The sequence below is a fragment of the Triticum aestivum genome, chromosome 5A (assembly GCF_018294505.1).
Source record: "Triticum aestivum cultivar Chinese Spring chromosome 5A, IWGSC CS RefSeq v2.1, whole genome shotgun sequence".
In the NCBI taxonomy this organism is placed as follows: Eukaryota; Viridiplantae; Streptophyta; class Magnoliopsida; order Poales; family Poaceae; genus Triticum; species Triticum aestivum.
The window spans coordinates 128,021,837-128,044,678 of NC_057806.1; the positions used below are offsets into that span (position 1 = coordinate 128,021,837).

A 22,842-nucleotide genomic window follows, 5' to 3' on the forward strand; every position below is an offset into this window, starting at 1 on the left:
TGTTTTTTTATCAACATGCAGTGAATTGTATGGACACTTATCTTGGGCTTTCTGACTGCTAGCTTTAGTCTTTTCATGCAAAAAAAATTTATCTTTCACCCATACACACTTCAGGATAGTACTGGGATCGTTGCCGGAGAACCCATGCCTTCCTGCAGTCCGGCCGACCCCAAAGCTAGACCTAGCTTGTTCCATCTTCTGTTTCCCTTTTGGTTCGATCCCCGGCGAGCCCTACACTGGATCGATCCATAAGCCTTTTAAAGTTTTAGTTGCTAGTGCTTTTGTTGTTTATTTAATCCTGGTAGTTGAGTTCTTGATCTGTGGGTGGTCTGATCCGTGTGTGGTTGAGTTCTTGATCCATGGTAGTTTAGTTGTATTTATCTGCCTGACGCGTGTGCATGTTTTGATTCAACATAATTTAGTCTGGTTGTGCAGGGGATGTAGCTGACTCATCAGTACTCCCTTCGTTTCTTTTTACTCCGCATATAAGATTTGGTCAAAATCAAACTACATAAAGTTTGATCAAATTTATATAAAAAAATATGAACATCTATAATACTAAAACTATATAGTATGAAAATACGTTTCATGGTGCATCTGATAATATTGATGTCATATTGTGAATGTTATATTTTTTTAATATAAAGTTAGTTAAACTCTATAAAGCTTGACTTTGGTCAAAACTTATATGTAGACTAAAAAAAACGGAGGGAGTACATGCTTGTGCTCATCATTGTAGCCTGGGTCCTCCATATCCCCTTCTCTTGCTGGTTTTAACCAATCTTAGTAGTATTACAATATTCTTTAGAAGCTATTCTTTTGCCTATCATTTGATTGTGATTGCTAGTTGCATCTGAACATGAGTCATTGATACCCACTGCAAAAATCTAAAGGTAAATGTGTGTGTGATGATCTTACTCGGTTAATTCAACACCTCGTAGCCATCAGCCTTCTCCACAACTTGCAACCATTAGCCTCTTCACGTCGATCGAAGAGCTAACTTTTTCCCCAGTAAGATGTAACTTTTAGTTAATTCTCCATGAGTGTTGGATGTTTGTTTTTAGTATGATAAATGTATGTGTCATCTTACATGCCATTGGTATGTTCTTATTTTGATAGAGACCCACCGCTTAGATTCTTGTTGGGGTTGACGAGTTGCCTCCGTCTTGGGATCCAGTTGTCACGCCTAGCTTCCGTAATGTACACAAGCTTTTTGGCCTCTTATACCCTATTTATTTCAGGAACTTATTAACTCATGATTTGTTTCAGCTATATATGTACTAATATTTATGAGTGTGCTTGCTGTGAACTCATTTCAACACTGCTAAATAAAAACATTTGGTTTGGGATTTCATAACTATTGTTGGGGTATTCATTTTCATCGTCATCTGGTAACATGTTGCCTTTAGTTGATGCTGACGTAACTTGCTGGCCAGGGGAATCCGAAAGACTTGAAATGTGTTAGCAGTGTGCTGCTTTGTAGCTAGCCTTGCCTGAACTGAGCTCAGGATGTACCTATGTGCAGAAATTTCTCTTTGTGTCTCTGATCATGCCTGAACTGAAACTTCCAGACCTCCAAAATTATCTTCTGCCTAATGTACAGAAATTTCTCTTTGTGTCTCTGATCATGCCTGAACTGAAACTTTCAGTCCTCCAAAATTATCTTCTGTGAGGCCATGATGATTCCAAGAAGCCTCTCATAGTATTATATACTTATTTCTTTGTTATTCTCTCATGTTTTACTGTTAACAAGATTTGATGCGAATGAGGTGTACCTATGTGCAGAAAACCACGACTTTGAAGATGGTTGAATTTTGTCAGCTCTCTATGTGGATCCTGTTTGTGATGAAGGATCATATCTTTTCTGAAACCATCAGAATAGACGATTGGAAAATCAGTCAAATTATGCTTCACATTTGACAACTTATTCTTTTGCTCACGCGTAGAAAGCTACTCCCTCCGTTCCTAAATATTTGTCTTTTTAGAGATTTTAAATGGTCACCACATACGGATGTATATAGACATATTTTAGAGTGTAGATTCACTCATTTTGCTCCGTATGTAGTCACCATTTGAAACCTCTAGAAAGACAAATATTTAGGAACGGAGGGAGTAGTACGCAACAGAGGTACAATATACAAAATCAACTACTTCAGGTTCCTTCTTTTACAGCATCTTTTCAGGTTCATATCAAATAGAGAACTCCACCTGCACAACTCTGCTGCGCAAAAAAAGGGCTTCACTGTACATACCATACACTGTATTTGACAGCAGATGCCATGTTTACTCACCATCACTGAACGCCGAGATGGTGTTCAAACACAAACATAATCTTGACCACACGTTGGGGATGGCATTGACAAGGCATGCAGTTATTGTGGATTTTCTAACATGGCTAGGCAGCCATGACAAACTTGGGTGAAGAATATGTACAGCTCAGATCAGATGGCATCCTTGTAGACAAGAGGCTTGTTGACCCATCTGATGCGGCAGCCGCAGGCTTGCAGCAGCTGGAGCAGATCAGGGGATAGCACGGTCTTCAAACCGCTGAGTATCTTCAGCTTCTTCAGCCTCCCACAAGCGGCTCTCAGAGCCATCTCGAACCCTTCTATGGAAACCCACGAGAGGTGCACCATCTTCACGTCCTGGAGGCACCTCAGGGAGCTAAGCAGGTGGCACAAGCCTAGGCCAGTAACTTGGCAGTATGATATGGTAAGCTGCAGAATATGGACAATCTAATAAGGTTCCTGCCTCGTCAGAACTTGTACAGGAAGAAGCTAAATTCTGCATACCATTTACCTGTCTAAGGTTTAGAGCATATCGGGCAAGAGCCCATAGGCCAGAATCATCGACAGAATAGCAGCGCTTCAAGTCAAGTTCTACCAGGCTCTTACAGCCAATGACAACCGAAGAAATTCCGATGCCTGTAATGCGGACCAGGCATCTCAGTTCAAGGTTTGTGAGCTCCTCCAGAGCGCCCAGGTGGCTCAAACCACTATCAGTTATCTTGTTGCAGTAACAAAGGTTCAGCAGCTTAATTTTCTTGCAGCCGTTGGCTAAGGCTGCCAGCCCATCATCGGTGATAGAACTGCAGCTTTAGGATAGAAACATAATATGCAAGTTATTATTGTGCAAGGAAGATGGCTGGGAGCCTATAAAGAACAAACAAGGAGATCAAATTACCGATAGAGGTCAAGTTCAACGAGCTTTCCACACTTTGAACTAATAAAACCAAGGCCTTTGTCCGAAATACTTGAGCTCAGGCCTAATTTCAATATCAGCAGTTCAGAGCACTTCGCCAAATGATGCAACGCTGCAAGAGAATTAACTTCATATGACAATGCTCAAATCATGGACATGCTTGGATGAAAAAAGATGCAGTATGCAGTATCACAAACCTTCGTCATTCACTCCACAATCAGTGAGATCTATCTCCTTTAGATTGGGGCAACAGCTCGCAATTCTCTCTAGTCCTTTCTCGTTTATTGAAGAGCAGGACTCCAACCGGAGGCATTCAAGCATCTTACAGTTGTCAGCTATTGAATCAAGGGAATTGTTTGTGACTAGATTGCAGCATGTGAGATCAATTGTCCTTAGGTAGCTACAGCAAGCTACAAGCGAAGAGATGCCTTCATCTGTAACACCGTTGCATTTGCTTAGTCCAATCTCAACCAAGTTGCTACAACCTTCACCAATCGCTGAAAGAAGAGAGGATGACACTTCAAAGCCGTCAAGTCTCAACACGGTCAAGGTTGCCTTCAGTGTTACTAACTTGGATAGAAAATCCTGTCCAATCTCCTACAAAATTCAAGTAGAAGGTCAATAATCATCAGCAATTATGTATTTGTCATGTATCCCCTTAGATTATTAATTCATTCATTCATCATGGGGGCCAAGACTTCCCCCAAAGACATGCCATCATTTTATCAAAAAGTACAGCCAATGTGTGCAGCAAAGCAAGTAAGGGCCTCTTTGATTCGTAGGATTGCAAAAACACAGGAATAGGAAAAACGTAGGATTGAAATGGCATGTCCATTGGATCCCTATAGGATTTGAGTTTGTTTGATTGTGGCATGGGGAAAGCAAAGGATTTCTTCCAAGAGGTTGGAGTGGATGTTAGAATTCCTGTGAAATGCAGTACAAATAAATCCTTAGGAAAAAATCCTACAAGATTCAATCCTACGAATCAAACGATCAACGTAGGAAAAATTCCTAAGGATTCCAATCCTTCAAAAATCCTATAAAGATCCTTTGAATCAAAGAGACCCTAAAATTAGGAATACCAACTCACATGCAAACTATCTGCGGCATATAGCTTCTGGAGAAAACTGTGACCATCTATCAGTGAAGCTAACCCCTGGGAAGTCACATGATCACATCTTGACACATCAACACTCTGCAATGGAAGACGATATTTAGAATGGATCGATGCTTGGTAAGATGTAAAAGAATAATCGGACACTAAAAATTGCAGGTAAACTAGACCTATCCAGTTTAAAGTGTGGCGAGAGAGTAAGCAATAATTTCGGATGATCAAAGACATGATAATGGGCATGAGACAAAATCATTATCTATATACTATGTTTGACGAAAGAATAAGCCATATGATTTCAGGTGATGGAAGACATGATAATATGCAAGAGTATTCCTACATGAGACTACAATACTATCCATATACCTGCAATGAATTACTTCCTCTGCTAAGCAATTCCAGGCCTTCATCGTCTATACATGAGCAAGCAACCATGGCCAACTCCTCAAGCTTCTCAAGTGTCGATATTGATCTGAGGGACTCATTGCTCACCTGCAACAGAAAAGGAAAATTAAGTAAATCATATGTACAGTTCACAAAAAGAAGTGATTTCCAAAATTTTAGATGGAACCAAACTAATAACTTGAGTAGAAAGCAATTTGCTCATGAGTATGTTCAATCCATTATCGAGATAATTTCCAACATCAGTAAACAAATATACACTTTCAGGTTTAAACTGCTGCTACTTCCTTTCAGTAGTAGATGAAATTCAGAACTAACCAAATGCTGACAAAATACTAGATTATACTCCTCACATTAATACTTTGTTGCATATTATTAAATGGTTTGTAAGAAATTGCACCGTTAATTGATTAACAAATGTTACTTCCTTTCAGTAGTATATTATTATTATATAGTTTTTTATCACAGAGCAAGAAATCAGTATGTTTTCTGTAAGCATGAGGACTTCTCAATTTCCACTAAAAGGGAGACCTCCTTTCGTTACAATGGTGCCATGTGTCGAAGTAAAATTATGTTGGCAAAAACATTCCTCGTCGATTTAAGACTTTCGTTGGGCGTGCATTAAACTTGTTAACATGGATTCCAAAACATACACCATATGCCAAATGAATGCAGCCATGTCTACTCATTCCAATAGCATTCCCTAAGATGCATCAAAGTCACCAATAATATGACAAACCATTTAATGGTGCAATTTCTTACAAACTGCAAGAGATGAAGACCAAAGGCATATTTGGGATTAGAGTCTATCCTGTGGTTCTGCCTAGTCTCCCCCACTCAATTACCTAGATTCTGTTTTACCCAAACTCACTCCTTTCCAGCAGCAGCATGCCAAAAGTGTCGGCTGGAAAGGGTAGTATACTAGATTTTTTTATAGTGTCAAAAAATGTCTTATATTTTGATAAGGAAGGAGTAATACTGAACAACATGGCAATCAGGCCTGATGGCAATGACACGACACATGCAGTTCCTTTCAGTTCCATGACAGAAGAAGTACCCAAAATACAATTTCTCTTAAGTGATCAACATACAATTCTTAGTATCGAAAATACTAGGAGGGATAGGGGCGACCAAAGTTGATATGGGAGGAGGCGGTAAAAAGAGGCTTGAAGGACTGGGATGTACCCAGGGATTTGGTTCTTGACAGGACTGCATGGAATGATGGAAATCAGTAATCCATGTACCAGAACCTTGATTTCTTTTGTTTACTTTTACTTTCTCTCTTCTCTTTTGGGTTCTCATGGTTTTCTGTTTGGTTTCATCTCTAGCCTACCCCAAATTGCTTGGGACAAATGGCTTTGTTGTTGTTGACCAAAATACAATTATAAATTGCACCAAGATATAATGAGTGCACTCCATAAAATGAGTCAAGTCTAATCTACACAGCAACAGATTGAGATTCAACATATACGGAGGTAAACTTCAACCAACGCATCATAATTTCCTAGTCAAAAGGACCAAGAACTAGTCCAGGTCAAAATCCATCTTTGCCACCTCTAACTCCTACAATACATACCAGTACCTATCACATGGTACAATTTTTTCAAATGTACTTTTGCCATCTGGCACCAAATTTGAACTTTTCTTGGGAAGGAAGATGTAACTAAAGTGTGATCCAAGAGGTCACGAGTTTTTCTAAAAGCCTATATACTAGCTACCAGAACAGATATGTAAGAACGTTTCCTATTCCAGCTGCATTCTTCCAAAGGTGTCTGCATAGGTTGACCCATACTACCCTAAAAGACACCTAACAAATGCATCAATCTCTAAACTGGATGAACCACCCAATAAGTCCAATGGTCCAATACCCCGAATCTCTTTGACATTTTCTGGGTCTAAAAGCAATCAATAAACATCAAAGTCACACTCTATGTATTCGTCGCCATATTGTTTCTCCTGTTTATCAAGGGTTCTAGTCCTAAGCCGAACGGACGAACCTAGACGTTTCCACTGCATAAGCGGGGAGTCCAACAGCTCATGTGGAAGTATATAACCTTTAGGTAGGAGATGTCAAGGCTGCGGAGCTCGCGGCACTTCTTCACAAGCAGATCGACACCGATGTCAGAGATTTCACGGCACCACTTGAAGCTCAGATTCTCCAGTCTGGGGCACCCCACGGCTACCTTGGCGAGTCCCATGTCAGTGACGCCCAGGCACTTTTCCAGATTCAGCTCCCTCAGCCCGGAGGCCGCGGCCAGCGCGGCAGCCTCCCTATCCCCAGCACCGACGCAGTGCGACAGGTCGACTGCCTCGAGCCTGGGGCAGGCGGCCACCAGGGCTTCCAGCCCGCGCCACCCCACTCCGCTGGCCCGCGCCAGGCAGACCTGTCGGACGGTGCCGAGGTCCGCGCCGGCCAAAGCGGCTGCAAGAGACGCGTCGTCGAGCGAGGCGCAGGCCGAGAGATCGAGCCGCTCGAGCGCAGGGAAGGCGCGGAGCAGGCGAGGGAGCGGCTCCCGGCGGAGCACCCGCAGAGCCCGGCGGTGCGCGGCCTCGGCGCGCGCGAAGGCGCGGCTGACGAGGCGGCAAGCCTTGCGGTCCCGCCGCTCCAGCACGCGGTCGAGAACCTGGCCCAGCAGATCCACGGACAGCGCCCCGACGCCACCGCCGCCGGTCCCGCCGCCGTACCTCTGCGCCTCCTCCTCGCTCATCGCGGGGTCGATCGGCCCCGTCGACTCGAGCGGCTGACGATTCCACCAGGCAGGCAGGCAGCTCGGCGCCGAGAGGGACGCCAGGCGAGGGCCGGCCTGTCGGAACGCGTGGAGCTTAGGTCGGGATGAAGAGGAAGGAGAAGACGGCGAGGTAGGGGTGGCCGCCGGGGATCGGGAGGCGCGGTGAGGCGGCGGCGGCCCTGCGGGGTCGGTATGGGGCGCAGCGCCTCAGCATGGTAGGATGATCCGCGCGCGGGGCGGGAGGCGGCCGCACGGTGCGATCGTTCCTGATCCGGGCGGCGGGGGAGGGGAGAGGCGACGACCGGTGGTGGCTGGGGGCTGGGGAAGGTACGGAGGAAGGTGGGGAGATGGGTGTGGAGCGGGGGGAGAGGGAGGATGGAGAAAGATGGAGATGTGGAGGACGCTGCTTGGGTGCCGTAACTGCACCTGCAGTTGGGCCAATGGCATGTGGGCCTGTGTTAGGCCCACATGCCATTGGCCCAACTGCAGGTGCAGTTACGGCACTGAAGTTCAGTCCAGATGTGGATAGGTAGCACCTGTCGGAGTAGCGCCTGCCCTCGGCCGAGGTGGAGGTAACACCTGAGACCAATGAAGGAAAGGAAGATGACCAAAATGTCCACGGGACGGCCGCCCGCCCGCCCGCCCATGGTTTTGGTTTTCTTCTCGACGGCAGAAAAGAAATGGAAATAAGAGAGATGCCGCAGCTGTTGTGCCTTGAGTTCGGATGGGGATCGGGTAGGATAGTAGTACTGCATCCGTACTGCTCTACATTAATCTATGGACGAATTATGACTCACTCTCTTGAGTGCGGTGTGGTCATGTTTTTGGCATCGTTTTCTTTCCGCTGGACCGCAATTTGGGTTCTGGAAGATGCTATTATAACCTGTAAAGCCAAGAAAACGTAGGGGTGTTTGTGGAAAAGACATATGTCTCGCGCGGTCACGCTCCACATTGATTCAGAGGGATATTCCCTGCTCAGGAAGAATATTCCTTTTCTTCCTTTTTTACTTTTTTTTGCTAATGGACACCCTTCTTTCTTATTTAGAGCAACCCAAATGGACGGCGATTTCGTCCGCTTTTTGTCCGTTTGGGTCGGCCAGACGGACACGGATGCCCGCTTCCGCATTTGGGTCGGCGCGTGCGCCCAACGCTGGCCTGAGACCCATTTTGACGCCGCCAAAAAAAATGAATGCACGCATAATAAAAAAAAAGAAAAACAACATTAAATAAACATTAAAGCCGGCCACGAAGGCCGGCGAGAGTCCACGCGTCCATATTTGCATTTTAAAAAAAAACAACCTAAATTACGAGGTGGTGCGCTGCCCTAGGCGCCGTCGTCGTCGTCCTCGGGGTCCGTGAGGTCGATGAGCGTCGGCGCCGGCCCGGCCCAGGCGAACGCCGTGTTCCAGAGCGCCGTCATGTCGGTGTTGGGGATCGTAGCAGAAAACAAAAAAAATTCCTACGTTTCACCAAGATCAATCTATGGAGTCAACTAGCAACGAGAGGAGAGTGCGTCTGCATACCCTTGTAGATCGCGAGCGGAAGCGTTCAAGAGAACGGGGATGATGGAGTCGTACTCGCCGTGATCCAAATCACCGATGACCAAGTGCCGAACGGACGGCACCTCCGCGTTCAACACACATACGGAGCGGATGACGTCTCCTCCTTCTTGATCCAGCAAGGGGGAAGGAGAGGTTGATGAAGATTCAGCAGCACGACGGCGTGGTGGTGGATGCAGCAGTGATCGCAGCAGGGCTTCACCGAGCTTCTGCGAGAGGGAGAGGTGTAGCACGGGAGAGGGAGGCGCCAAGGCTTGAGGTGCGGCTGCCCTCCCTCCCCCCCCCTTTATATAGGCCCCCTAGGGGGGTGCGTCGTCCCTAGGAGATGGGATCTCCTAGGGGACGGCGGCCAAGGGGTGGAGTACCCCCAAGGCAAGTGGAGGCGCCCCCTCCCCTAGGGTTCCCAACCCTAGGCGCATGGGGGGCCCAAAGGGGGCGCACCAGCCCACTATGGGCTGGTTCCCCTCCCCACTTCAGCCCATGGGGCCCTCCGGGATGGGTGGCCCCACCCGATGGACTCCCGGGACTCATCCGGTGGTCCCGGTACAATACCGGTGACCCCGAAACTTTCTCGATGGCCGAAACTACACTTCCTATATATAATTCTTCACCTCCGGACAATTCCGGAACTCCTCGTGACGTCCAGGATCTCATCCGGGACTTCGAACAACTTTCGGATTACTGCATACTCATATCTATACAACCCTAGCGTCACCGAACCTTAAGTGTGTAGACCCTACGGGTTCGGGAGACAAGCAGACATGACCGAGACGACTCTCTGGTCAATAGCCAACAACGGGATCTGGATACCCATGTTGGCTCCCACATGCTCCTCGATGATCTCATGGATGAACCACGATGTCGAGGACCTAATCAATCCCGTACTCAATTCCCTTTGTCAATCGGTACGTTACTTGCCCGAGACTCGATCGTCGGTATCCCAATACCTTATTCAGTCTCGTTACCGGCAAGTCACTTTACTCGTACCGTAATGCATGATCCCGTGATCAACCACTTGATCACATTGAGCTCATTATGATGATGCATTACCGAGTGGGCCCAGAGATACCTCTCCGTCATACGGAGTGACAAATCCCAGTCTCGGTTCGTGCCAACCCAACAGACACTTTCGGAGATACCTGTAATGTACCTTTATAGTCGGCCACGAAGGCCGGCAAGAGTCCACGCGTCCATATTTGCATTTTAAAAAAACAGCCTAAATTACGAGGTGGCGCGCTGCCCTAGGCGTCGTCGTCGTCGTCCTCGGGGTCCGTGAGGTCGATGAGCGTCGGCGCCGGCCCGGCCCAGGCGAACGCCGTGTTCCAGAGCGCCGTCATGTCGGTGTTGGGGATCGTAGCAGAAAACAAAAAAAATTCCTACGTTTCACCAAGATCAATCTATGGAGTCAACTAGCAACGAGAGGAGAGTGCGTCTGCATACCCTTGTAGATCGCGAGCGGAAGCGTTCAAGAGAACGGGGATGATGGAGTCGTACTCGCCGTGATCCAAATCACCAATGACCAAGTGCCGAACGGACGGCACCTCCGCGTTCAACACACATACGGAGCGGATGACGTCTCCTCCTTCTTGATCCAGCAAGGGGGAAGGAGAGGTTGATGAAGATCCAGCAGCACGACGGCGTGGTGGTGGATGCAGCAGTGATCGTAGCAGGGCTTCGCCGAGCTTCTGCGAGAGGGAGAGGTGTAGCACGGGAGAGGGAGGCGCCAAGGCTTGAGGTGCGGCTGCCCTCCCTCCCCCCCTTTATATAGGCCCCCTAGGGGGTGCGTCGGCCCTAGGAGATGGGATCTCCTAGGGGGCGGCGGCCAAGGGGTGGAGTACCCCCAAGGCAAGTGGAGGCGCCCCCTCCCCTAGGGTTCCCAACCTTAGGCGCATGGGGGGCCCAAGGGGGGCGCACCAGCCCGCTATGGGCTGGTTCCCCTCCCCACTTCAGCCCATGGGGCTGTTGGGGAACGTTGCAGAAAATTAAAATTTTTCCTACGGTTTCACCAAGATCCATCTATGAGTTCATCTAAGCAATGAGTCAAGGGAGAGAGTTTGCATCTACATACCACTTGTAGATCGCGTGCGGAAGCTTGCAAGGTGATGATGTAGTCGTACTCGACGTGATTCGAATCACCGATGACCAAGTGCTGAACGGACAGCACCTCTGCGTTCAACACACGTACGGGACGGGAGACGTCTCCTCCTTCTTGATCCAGCAAGGGGGAAGGAGAGGTTGAGGAAGACAGCTCCACCGGCAGCACGACGGCGTGGTGATGGTGGAGAGGCAGTACTCCAGCAGGGCTTCGCCAAGCGCACAACGGAGGAGGAGAGGTGTTGGGGAGGGGAGGGCTGCGCCTTGGAGGGTGGTTCGGCTGCCCTCCCCTCACCCCTCTATTTATAGGGGGAAGGGAGAAGGGGGCCGGCCCCCTAGAACCCATCTAGGGGGGGGTGCGGCGGCCTAGGGGAGAGGGGAGAGGGTGGCTTGCCCCCCAAGCCAAGGGGGGCGCCCCCTCTAGGGTTCCCCCTCAACCCTAGGCGCATGGGCCCAAGGGAGGGGGGTGCGGCCAGCCCACCAGGGGCTGGCTCCCTGCCCCACGCAGCCCATGTGGCCCCCCGGGAGGGGTGGCCCCTCCCGGTGGACCCCCGGAACCCTTCCGGTGGCCCCGGTACAATACCGGTATGACCCCGAAACTTCCCGGTGTCCGTTTGACAACTTCCCATATATAAATCTTTACCTCCGGACCCTTCCGGATCTCCTCGTGACGTCCAGGATCCCATCCGGGACTCCGAACAACATTCGGTAGTCACATACTAGTCTTCCTAATAACCCTAGCGTCACCGAACCTTAAGTGTGTAGACCCTACGGGTTCGGGAGACATGCAGACATGACCGAGACGCTCTCAGTCAATAACCAACAGCGGGATCTGGATACCCATGATGGCTCCCACATGCTCCTCGATGTTGTCATCGGATGAACCACGATGTCGAGGATTCGATCAAACCCTGTATGCAATTCCCTTTGTCAATCGGTACGTTACTTGCCCGAGACTCGATCGTCGGTATCCCAATACCTTGTTCAGTCTCGTTACCGGCAAGTCACTTTACTCGTACCGTAATGCATGATCCCGTGTCCAACACCTTGGTCACATTGAGCTCATTATGATGATGCATTACCGAGTGGGCCCAGAGATACCTCTCCGTCATACGGAGTGACAAATCCCAGTCTCGATCCGTGTCAACCCAACAGATACTTTCGGAGATACCTGTAATGCACCTTTATAGTCACCCAGTTACGTTGTGACGTTTGATACACCCAAGGCACTCTTACGGTATCCGGGAGTTACACGATCTCATGGTCGAAGGAAGAGATACTTGACACTGGCAAAGCTCTAGCAAAACGAACTACACGATCTTTTATGCTATGCTTAGGATTGGGTCTTGTCCATCACATCATTCTCCTAATGATGTGATCCCGTTATCAACGACATCCAATGTCCATAGTCAGGAAACCATGACTATCTGTTGATCACAACGAGCTGGTCAACTAGAGGCTCACCAGGGACATATTGTGGTCTAAGTATTCACACGTGTATTACGATTTCCGGATAATACAGTTATAGCATGAATAAAAGACATTTATCATGAACATTGAAATATAATAATACTTTTATTATTGCCTCTAGGGCATATTTCCAACAGTCTCCCACTTGCACTAGAGTCACCAATCTAGTTACATTGTGATGAATCGAACACCCATAGAGTTCTGGTGTTGATCATGTTTTGCACGCGAGAGAGGTTTAGTCAGCGGATCTGCGACATTCAGATCCGTGTGCACTTTGCAAATCTCTATGTCTCCATCTTGAACATTTTCACGGATGGAGTTGAAACGACGCTTGATGTGCCTGGTCTTCTTGTGAAACCTGGGCTCCTTGGCGAGGGCAATAGCTCCAGTGTTGTCACAGAAGAGTTTGATCGGCCCCGACGCATTGGGTATGACTCCTAGGTCGGTGATGAACTCCTTCACCCAAATCGCTTCATGCGCTGCCTCCGAGGCTGCCATGTACTCCGCTTCACACGTAGATCCCGCCACGACGCTCTGCTTGCAGCTGCACCAGCTTACTGCTCCACCATTCAACATATACACGTATCCGGTTTGTGACTTAGAGTCATCCAGATCTGAGTCGAAGCTAGCGTCGACGTAACCCTTTACGACGAGCTCTTCGTCTCTTCCATAAACGAGAAACATGTCCTTCGTCCTTTTCAGGTACTTCAGGATATTCTTGACCGCTGTCCAGTGTTCCTTGCCGGGATTACTTTGGTATCTTGCTACCAAACTTACGGCAAGGTTTACATCGGGTCTGGTACACAGCATGGCATACATAATAGATCCTATGGCTGAAGCATAGGGGATGACACTCATCTCTTCTTTATCTTTTGCCGTGGTCGGTGACTGAGCCGAGCTCAATCTCACACCTTGTAACATAGGCAAGAACCCCTTCTTGGACTGATCCATTTTGAACCTCTTCAAAATCTTATCAAGGTATGTGCTTTGTGAAAGACCTATGAGGCGTCTCGATCTATCTCTATAGATCTTGATGCCTAATATATAAGCAGCTTCTCCAAGGTCCTTCATTGAAAAACACTTATTCAAGTAGGCCTTAATGCTGTCCAGAAATTCTATATTATTTCCCATCAAGAGTATGTCATCTACATATAATATGAGAAATGCTACAGAGCTCCCACTCACTTTCTTGTAAACGCAGGCTTCTCCATAAGTCTGCATAAACCCAAACGCTTTGATCATCTCATCAAAGCGAATGTTCCAACTCCGAGATGCTTGCACCAGTCCATAAATGGATCGCTGGAGCTTGCATACTTTGTTAGCGTTCCGAGGATCGACAAAACCTTCCGGCTGCATCATATACAGTTCTTCCTTAAGATGCCCGTTAAGGAATGCCGTTTTGACGTCCATTTGCCATATCTCATAATCATAGTATGCGGCAATTGCTAACATGATTCGGACGGACTTCAGCTTCGCTACGGGAGAGAAAGTCTCGTCGTAGTCAATCCCTTGAACTTGTCGATAACCCTTAGCGACAAGTCGAGCCTTATAGATGGTAACATTACCATCCGCGTCCGTCTTCTTCTTAAAGATCCATTTGTTTTCTATCGCTCGCCGATCATCGGGCAAGTCTGTCAAAGTCCATACTTTGTTTTCATACATGGATTCTATCTCGGATTTCATGGCTTCAAGCCATTTGTTGGAATCCGGGCCCGCCATCGCTTCTTCATAGTTCGAAGGTTCATTGTTGTCTAACAACATGATTTCCAGGACAGGGTTGCCGTACCACTCTGGTGCGGAACGTGTCCTTGTGGACCTACGAAGTTCAGCAGTAACTTGATCCGAAGTACCTTGATCATCATCATTGTTTTCCTCTTCAGTTGGTGTGGGCATCACAGGAACGGTTTCCTGCGCTGCGCCACTTTCCCGCTCAAGAGGTAGTACTTCATCGAGTTCTACTTTCCTCCCACTTACTTCTTTCGAGAGAAACTCTTTTTCCAGAAAGCATCCGTTCTTGGCAACAAAGATCTTGCCTTCGGATCTTAAGTAGAAGGTATACCCGACAGTTTCCTTAGGGTATCCTATGAATACGCATTTTTCCGACTTGGGTTCGAGCTTTTCAGGTTGAAGTTTCTTGACATAAGCATCGCATCCCCAAACTTTTAGAAACGACAGCTTAGGTTTCTTTCCAAACCATAATTCATACGGTGTCGTCTCAACGGATTTAGACGGTGCCCTATTTAAAGTGAATGTAGCTGTCTCTAGAGCGTATCCCCAAAATGATAGCGGTAAATCGGTAAGAGACATCATAGACCGCACCATATCCAATAGGGTGCGATTACGACGTTCGGACACACCGTTTCGCTGAGGTGTTCCAGGCGGCGTGAGCTGTGAAACGATTCCACATTTCCTTAAGTGTGTACCAAATTCGTGACTTAAGTATTCTCCTCCACGATCTGATCGTAAGAATTTTATCTTTCGGTCACGTTGATTCTCTACCTCATTCTGAAATTCCTTGAACTTTTCAAAGGTCTCAGACTTGTGTTTCATTAAGTAGACATACCCATATCTACTCAAGTCATCTGTGAGAGTGAGAACATAACGATATCCTCCGCGAGCCTCAACGCTCATTGGACCGCACACATCGGTATGTATGATTTCCAACAAGTTGGTTGCTCGCTCCATTGTTCCGGAGAACGGAGTCTTGGTCATTTTGCCCAAAAGGCATGGTTCGCACGTGTCAAACGATTCATAATCAAGAGACTCTAAAAGTCCATCGGCATGGAGCTTCTTCATGCGCTTGACACCAATGTGACCAAGGCGGCAGTGCCACAAGTATGTGGGACTATCGTTATCAACTTTAAATCTTTTGGCATCTACACTATGAACATGTGTAATATTACGCTCGAGATTCATTAAGAATAAACCATTGACCATCGGAGCATGACCATAAAACATATCTCTCATATAAATCGAACAACCATTATTCTCAGACTTAAATGAGTAGCCATCTCGTATTAAACGAGATCCAGATACAATGTTCATGCTCAAACTTGGCACTAAATAACAATTATTAAGGTTCAAAACTAATCCCGTAGGTAAATGTAGAGGCAGCGTGCCGACGGCGATCACATCGACTCTGGAACCATTCCCGACGCGCATCGTCACCTCGTCCTTCGCCAGTCTCCGTTTATTCCGCAGCTCCTGCTGTGAGTTACAAATATGAGCAACGGCACCGGTATCAAATACCCAGGAGTTACTACGAGTACTGGTAAGGTACACATCAATCACATGTATATCAAATATACCTTTGGTGTTGCCGGCCTTCTTATCCGCTAAGTATTTGGGGCAGTTCCGCTTCCAGTGACCCTTCCCCTTGCAATAAAAGCACTCAGTCTCAGGCTTGGGTCCATTCTTTGACTTCTTCCCGGTAACTGGCTTACCAGGCGCGGCAACATCTTTGCCGTCCTTCTTGAAGTTCTTCTTACCCTTGCCCTTCTTGAACTTAGTGGTCTTATTGACCATCAACACTTGATGTTCTTTCTTGATTTCAGCCTCTGCTGACTTCAGCATCGAGAACACTTCAGGAATGGTCTTTTCCATCCCCTGCATGTTGTAGTTCATCACAAAGCTCTTGTAGCTTGGTGGGAGCGACTGGAGGATTCTGTCAATGACCGCCTCATCTGGGAGGTTAATGTTCAGCTGGGTCATACGGTTGTGCAACCCAGACATCTTCAGGATGTGCTCACTGACAGAACTGTTTTCCTCCATCTTACAACTGTAGAACTTGTCGGAGACATCATATCTCTCGACCCGGGCATGAGCTTGAAAAACTAGTTTCAGCTCTTCGAACATCTCATATGCTCCGTGGTGCTCAAAACGCTTTTGGAGCCCCGGTTCTAAGCTGTAAAGCATGCCGCACTGAACGAGGGAGTAATCATCAGCACGAGACTGCCAAGCATTCATAATGTCTTGGTTCTCTGGGACGGGAGCGTCACCTAGCGGTCCTTCTAGGACATATTGTTTCCTGGCAGCTATGAGGATGATCCTCAGGTTCCGGACCCAGTCCGTATAGTTGCTGCCATCATCTTTCAGCTTGGTTTTCTCTAGGAACGCGTTGAAGTTCATGTTGACATTAGCGTTGGCCATTGATCTACAAGACATATTTGCAAAGGTTTTAGACTAAGTTCATGATAATAAAGTTCTAATCAAATTATGAACTCCCACTTAGATTAGACATCCCTCTAGTCATCTAAGTGTTACACGATCCGAGTCGACTAGCCCGTGTCCGATCATCACGTGAGACGGACTAGTCATCGTCGGTGAACATTCTCATGTTGATCGTATCTTCCATACGACTCGTGTTCGACCTTTCGGTCTCCGTGTTCCGAGGCCATGTCTGCACATGCTAGGCTCGTCAAGTTAACCCTAAGTGTTTTCGCTGTGTAAAACTGTCTTACACCCGTTGTATGTGAACGTAAGAATCCATCACACCCGATCATCACGTGGTGCTTAGAAGCGACGAACTGTAGCAACGGTGCACAGTTAGGGGAGAACACTTCTTGAAATTTTATAAGGGATCATCTTATTTACTACCGTCGTCCTAAGTAAACAAGATGCATAAACATAATAAACATCACATGCAATTATATAGTTGTGACATGATATGGCCAATATCATATAGCTCCATTGATCTTCATCTTCGGGGCTCCATGATCATCTTGTCACCGGCTTGACACCATGATCTCCATCATCGTGTCTTCATGAAGTTGTCACGCCAACGACTACTTCTACTTCTATGACTAACGTTTAGCAATAAAGTAAAGTAGTTTACATGGCGTTATTCAATGACACGCAGGTCATACAAAAAATAAAGACAACTCCTATGGCTCCTGCCGGTTGTCATACTCATCGACATGCAAGTCGTGAATCCTATTACAAAGAACATGATCTCATACATCACAATTCATCATTCATCACAACTTCTGGCCATATCACATCACATGATCAATCGCTGCAAAAACAAGTTAGACGTCCTCTAATTGTTGTTGCATCTTTTACGTGGCTGCAATTGGGTTCTAGCAAGAACGTTTTCTTACCTACGAATCACCACAACGTGATTTTGTCAACTTCTATTTACCCTTCATAAGGGCCCTGTTCATCGATTCCGCTCCAACTAAAGTGGGAGAGACAGACACCCGCCAGCCACCTTATGCAACTAGTGCATGTCAGTCGGTGGAACCGGTCTCACGTAAGCGTACGTGTAAGGTTGGTCCGGGCCGCTTCATCCCACAATACCGTTGAGCAAGAAAAGACTAGTAGAGGCAAGTAAGATGACAAAATCCACGCCCACAACAAAATTGTGTTCTACTCGTGCAAAGAGAACTACGCATAGACCTAGCTCATGATGCCACTGTTGGGGAACGTTGCAGAAAATTAAAATTTTTCCTACGGTTTCACCAAGATCCATCTATGAGTTCATCTAAGCAACGAGTCAAGGGAGAGAGTTTGCATCTACATACCACTTGTAGATCGCGTGCGGAAGCTTGCAAGGTGATGATGTAGTCGTACTCGACGTGATTCGAATCACCGATGACCAAGTGCTGAACGGACAGCACCTCCGCGTTCAACACACGTACGGGACGGGAGACGTCTCCTCCTTCTTGATCCAGCAAGGGGGAAGGAGAGGTTGAGGAAGACAGCTCCACCGGCAGCACGACGGCGTGGTGATGGTGGAGAGGCAGTACTCCGACAGGGCTTCGCCAAGCACACAACGGAGGAGGAGAGGTGTTGGGGAGGGGAGGGCTGCGCCTTGGAGGGTGGTGCGGCTGCCCTCCCCTCACCCCTCTATTTATAGGGGGAAGGGAGAAGGGGGCCGGCCCCCTAGAACCCATCTAGGGGGGGGTGCGGCGGCCTAGGGGAGAGGGGAGAGGGTGGCTTGCCCCCCAAGCCAAGGGGGGCGCCCCCTCTAGGGTTCCCCCTCAACCCTAGGCGCATGGGCCCAAGGGAGGGGGGTGCGGCCAGCCCACCAGGGGCTGGCTCCCTGCCCCACGCAGCCCATGTGGCCCCCCGGGAGGGGTGGCCCCTCCCGGTGGACCCCCGGAACCCTTCCGGTGGCCCCGGTACAATACCGGTATGACCCCGAAACTTCCCGGTGTCCGTTTGACAACTTCCCATATATAAATCTTTACCTCCGGACCCTTCCGGATCTCCTCGTGACGTCCAGGATCCCATCCGGGACTCCGAACAACATTCGGTAGTCACATACTAGTCTTCCTAATAACCCTAGCGTCACCGAACCTTAAGTGTGTAGACCCTACGGGTTCGGGAGACATGCAGACATGACCGAGACGCTCTCAGTCAATAACCAACAGCGGGATCTGGATACCCATGATGGCTCCCACATGCTCCTCGATGTTGTCATCGGATGAACCACTATGTCGAGGATTCGATCAAACCCTGTATGCAATTCCCTTTGTCAATCGGTACGTTACTTGCCCGAGACTCGATCGTCGGTATCCCAATACCTTGTTCAGTCTCGTTACCGGCAAGTCACTTTACTCGTACCGTAATGCATGATCCCGTGTCCAACACCTTGGTCACATTGAGCTCATTATGATGATGCATTACCGAGTGGGCCCAGAGATACCTCTCCGTCATACGGAGTGACAAATCCCAGTCTCGATCCGTGTCAACCCAACAGCTACTTTCGGAGATACCTGTAATGCACCTTTATAGTCACCCAGTTACGTTGTGACGTTTGATACACCCAAGGCACTCTTACGGTATCCGGGAGTTACACGATCTCATGGTCGAAGGAAGAGATACTTGACACTGGCAAAGCTCTAGCAAAACGAACTACACGATCTTTTATGCTATGCTTAAGATTGGGTCTTGTCCATCACATCATTCTCCTAATGATGTGATCCCGTTATCAACGACATCCAATGTCCATAGTCAGGAAACAATGACTATCTGTTGATCACAACGAGCTGGTCAACTAGAGGCTCACCAGGGACATATTGTGGTCTAAGTATTCACACGTGTATTACGATTTCCGGATAATACAGTTATAGCATGAATAAAAGACATTTATCATGAACATTGAAATATAATAATACTTTTATTATTGCCTCTAGGGCATATTTCCAACAGGGGCCCTCCGGGATGGGTGGCCCCACCCAATGGACTCCCGGGACTCATCCGGTGGTCCCGGTACAATACCGGTGACCCCGAAACTTTCTCGATGGCCGAAACTACACTTCCTATATATAATTCTTCACCTCTGGACAATTCCGGAACTCCTCATGACGTCTAGGATCTCATCCGGGACTTCGAACAACTTTCGGATTACTGCATACTCATATCTATACAACCCTAGCGTCACCGAACCTTAAGTGTGTAGACCCTACGGGTTCGGGAGACAAGCAGACATGACCGAGACGACTCTCTGGTCAATAACCAACAACGGGATCTGGATACCCATGTTGTCTCCCACATGCTCCTCGATGATCTCATCGGATGAACCACGATGTCGATGACCTAATCAATCCCGTACTCAATTCCCTTTGTCAATCGGTATGTTACTTGCCCGAGACTCGATCGTCGGTATCCCAATACCTTATTCAGTCTCGTTACCGGCAAGTCACTTTACTCGTACCGTAATGCATGATCCCGTGATCAACCACTTGATCACATTGAGCTCATTATGATGATGCATTACCGAGTGGGCCCAGAGATACCTCTCCGTCATACGGAGTGACAAATCCCAGTCTCGGTTCGTGCCAACCCAACAGACACTTTCGGAGATACCTGTAATGTACCTTTATAGTCATCCAGTTACGCTGTGACGTTTGGCACACCCAAGGCACTCCTACGATATCCGGGAGTTGCACAATCTCATGGTCTAAGGAAATGATACTTGACATCCAGAAAAGCTACAGCAAACGAACTACACGATCTTTGTGCTATGCTTAGGTTTGGGTCTTGTCCATCACATCATTCTCCTAATGATGTGATCCCGTTATCAATGACATCCCCATGTCCATAGCCAGGAAACCATGACTATCTTTTGATCAACGAGCTAGTCAACTAGAGGCTCACTAGGGACACATTGTGGTCTATGTATTCACACATGTATTACGATTTCCGGATAATACAATTATAGCACGAATAATAGACAATTATCATGAACAAGGAAATATAATAATCATTTTATTATTGCCTCTAGGGCATATTTCCAACAGTCTCCCACTTGCACTAGAGTCAATCATCTAGTTACATTGTGATGAATCGAACACCCATGGAATTCTGGTGTTGATCATGTTTTGCTCTAGGGAGAGGTTTAGTCAACGACTCTGCTACATTCAGGTCCGTATGTACTTTACAAATCTCTATGTCTCCATTTTGAACACTTTCACGAATGGAGTTGAAGCGACGCTTGATATGCCTGGTCTTCCTGTGAAACCTGGGCTCCTTGGCAAGGGCAATAGCTCTAGTGTTGTCACAGAAGAGAGTCATCGGGCCCGACGCATTGGGTATGACTCCTAGGACGGTAATGAACTCCTTCACCCAGACTGCTTCAAATGTTTCCTCTGAGGCTGCCATGTACTCCGCTTCACATGTAGATCCCGCCACAACGCTTTGCTTGCAACTGTACCAGCTTACTGCCCCACCATTCAAAATATACATGTATCCGGTTTGTGACTTAGAGTCATCCAGATCTGTGTCGAAGCTAGCATCGACGTAACCCTTTACGACGAGCTCTTCGTCACCTCCATAAACGAGAAACATTTCCTTGGTCCTTTTCAGGTACTTCAGGATATTTTTGACCGCTGTCCAGTGTTCCATGCCGGGATTACTTTGGTACCTTCCTACCAAACTCACGGCAAGGTTTACATCAGGTCTGGTACACAGCATAGCATACATGATAGACCCTATGGCCGAGGCATAGGGGACGACACTCATATTTTCTCTATCTTCTGCTGTGGTCGGGCATTGAGCCGTGCTCAATCTCGTACCTTGCAATACAGGCAAGAACCCCTTCTTTGAATGATCCATATTGAACTTCTTCAATATCTTGTCAAGGTACGTACTCTGTGAAAGACCAATGAGGCGTCTCGATCTATCTCTATAGATATCGATGCCTAATATGTAAGCAGCTTCTCCAAGATCCTTCATTGAAAAACACTTGTTCAAATAGGACTTTATGCTTTCCAAGAATTCTGTATCATTTCCCATCAACAGTATGTCATCCACATACAATATGAGAAATGCTACAGAGCTCCCACTCGCTTTCTTGTAAATGCAGGCTTCTCCATAAGTCTGCATAAACCCAAACACTTTGATCATCCCATCAAAGCGAATGTTCCAACTCCGAGATGCTTGCACCAGCCCATAAATCGAGCGTTGGAGCTTGCACACCTTGTCAGCATTCTTAGGATCGACAAAACCTTCCGGCTGCATCATATACAATTCTTCCTTAAGGAAACCATTAAGAAATGCCGTTTTGACGTCCATTTGCCACATCTCATAATCATAGAATGCGGCAATTGCTAACATGATTCGGACGGACTTCAGCTTCGCTACGGGTGAGAAAGTCTCATCGTAGTCAACCCCTTGAACTTGTCGATAACCCTTAGCGACAAGCCGAGCTTTATAGATGCATTACCATCCGCGTCTGTCTTCTTCTTAAAGATCCATTTATTTTCTATGGCTCGCCGATCAACGGGCAAGTCAGTCAAAGTCCATACTTCGTTTTCATACATGGATCCTATCTCGGATTTCATGGCTTCCAGCCATTTGTCGGAATCCGGGCCCGCCATCGCTTCTTCATAGTTCGAAGGTTCACTGTTGTCTAACAACATGATTTCCAAGACAGGGTTGCCGTACCACTCTGGTGTGGAACATGTCCTTGTGGACCTACGAAGTTCAGTAGCAACTTGATCTGAAGTTTCATGATCATCATCAACAACTTCCTCTCTAGTCGGTGCAGGCACCTCAGGAACATTTTCATGAGCTACGCCCCTTACCGGTTCAAGAGGTAATACTTCATCAAGTTCTACCTTCCTCCCACTTATTTCTTTCGAGAGAAACTCTTTCTCTAGAAAGGACCCATTCTTGGCAACAAAGATCTTGCCTTCGGATCTGAGGTAGAAGGTATACCCAACAGTTTCTTTAGGGTATCCTATGAAGACGCATTTTTCCGACTTGGGTTCGAGCTTTTCAGGTTGAAGTTTCTTGACATAAGCATCGCATCCCCAAACTTTTAGAAACG

The 22,842-nt window shown here is 47.4% G+C and overlaps 1 protein-coding gene across 2 annotated transcripts; it reads right to left on the bottom strand.

Annotated features, from left to right (window-relative positions):
* Positions 1-2,129: 2,129 nt before the first annotated feature.
* On the bottom strand, positions 2,130-7,817 carry LOC123102606 (F-box/LRR-repeat protein 3). 2 transcript variants are annotated; one of them, XM_044524007.1, is made up of 7 exons: positions 6,769-7,817; positions 4,679-4,804; positions 4,292-4,396; positions 3,399-3,798; positions 3,184-3,313; positions 2,800-3,088; positions 2,130-2,717 (listed from the first exon to the last, which is right to left on the bottom strand). In XM_044524007.1, the coding sequence occupies exons 1-7, from the start codon at positions 7,420-7,422 to the stop codon at positions 2,442-2,444; spliced, it is 1,980 nt and encodes a 659-aa protein (XP_044379942.1). In that variant the 5' UTR covers positions 7,423-7,817; the 3' UTR covers positions 2,130-2,441. The 2 variants fall into 2 exon arrangements, with proteins under 2 accessions (XP_044379942.1, XP_044379941.1); XM_044524006.1 differs by having other exon boundaries at positions 2,800-3,094; positions 6,769-7,816.
* Between the last annotated feature and the right edge of the window lie 15,025 nt (positions 7,818-22,842).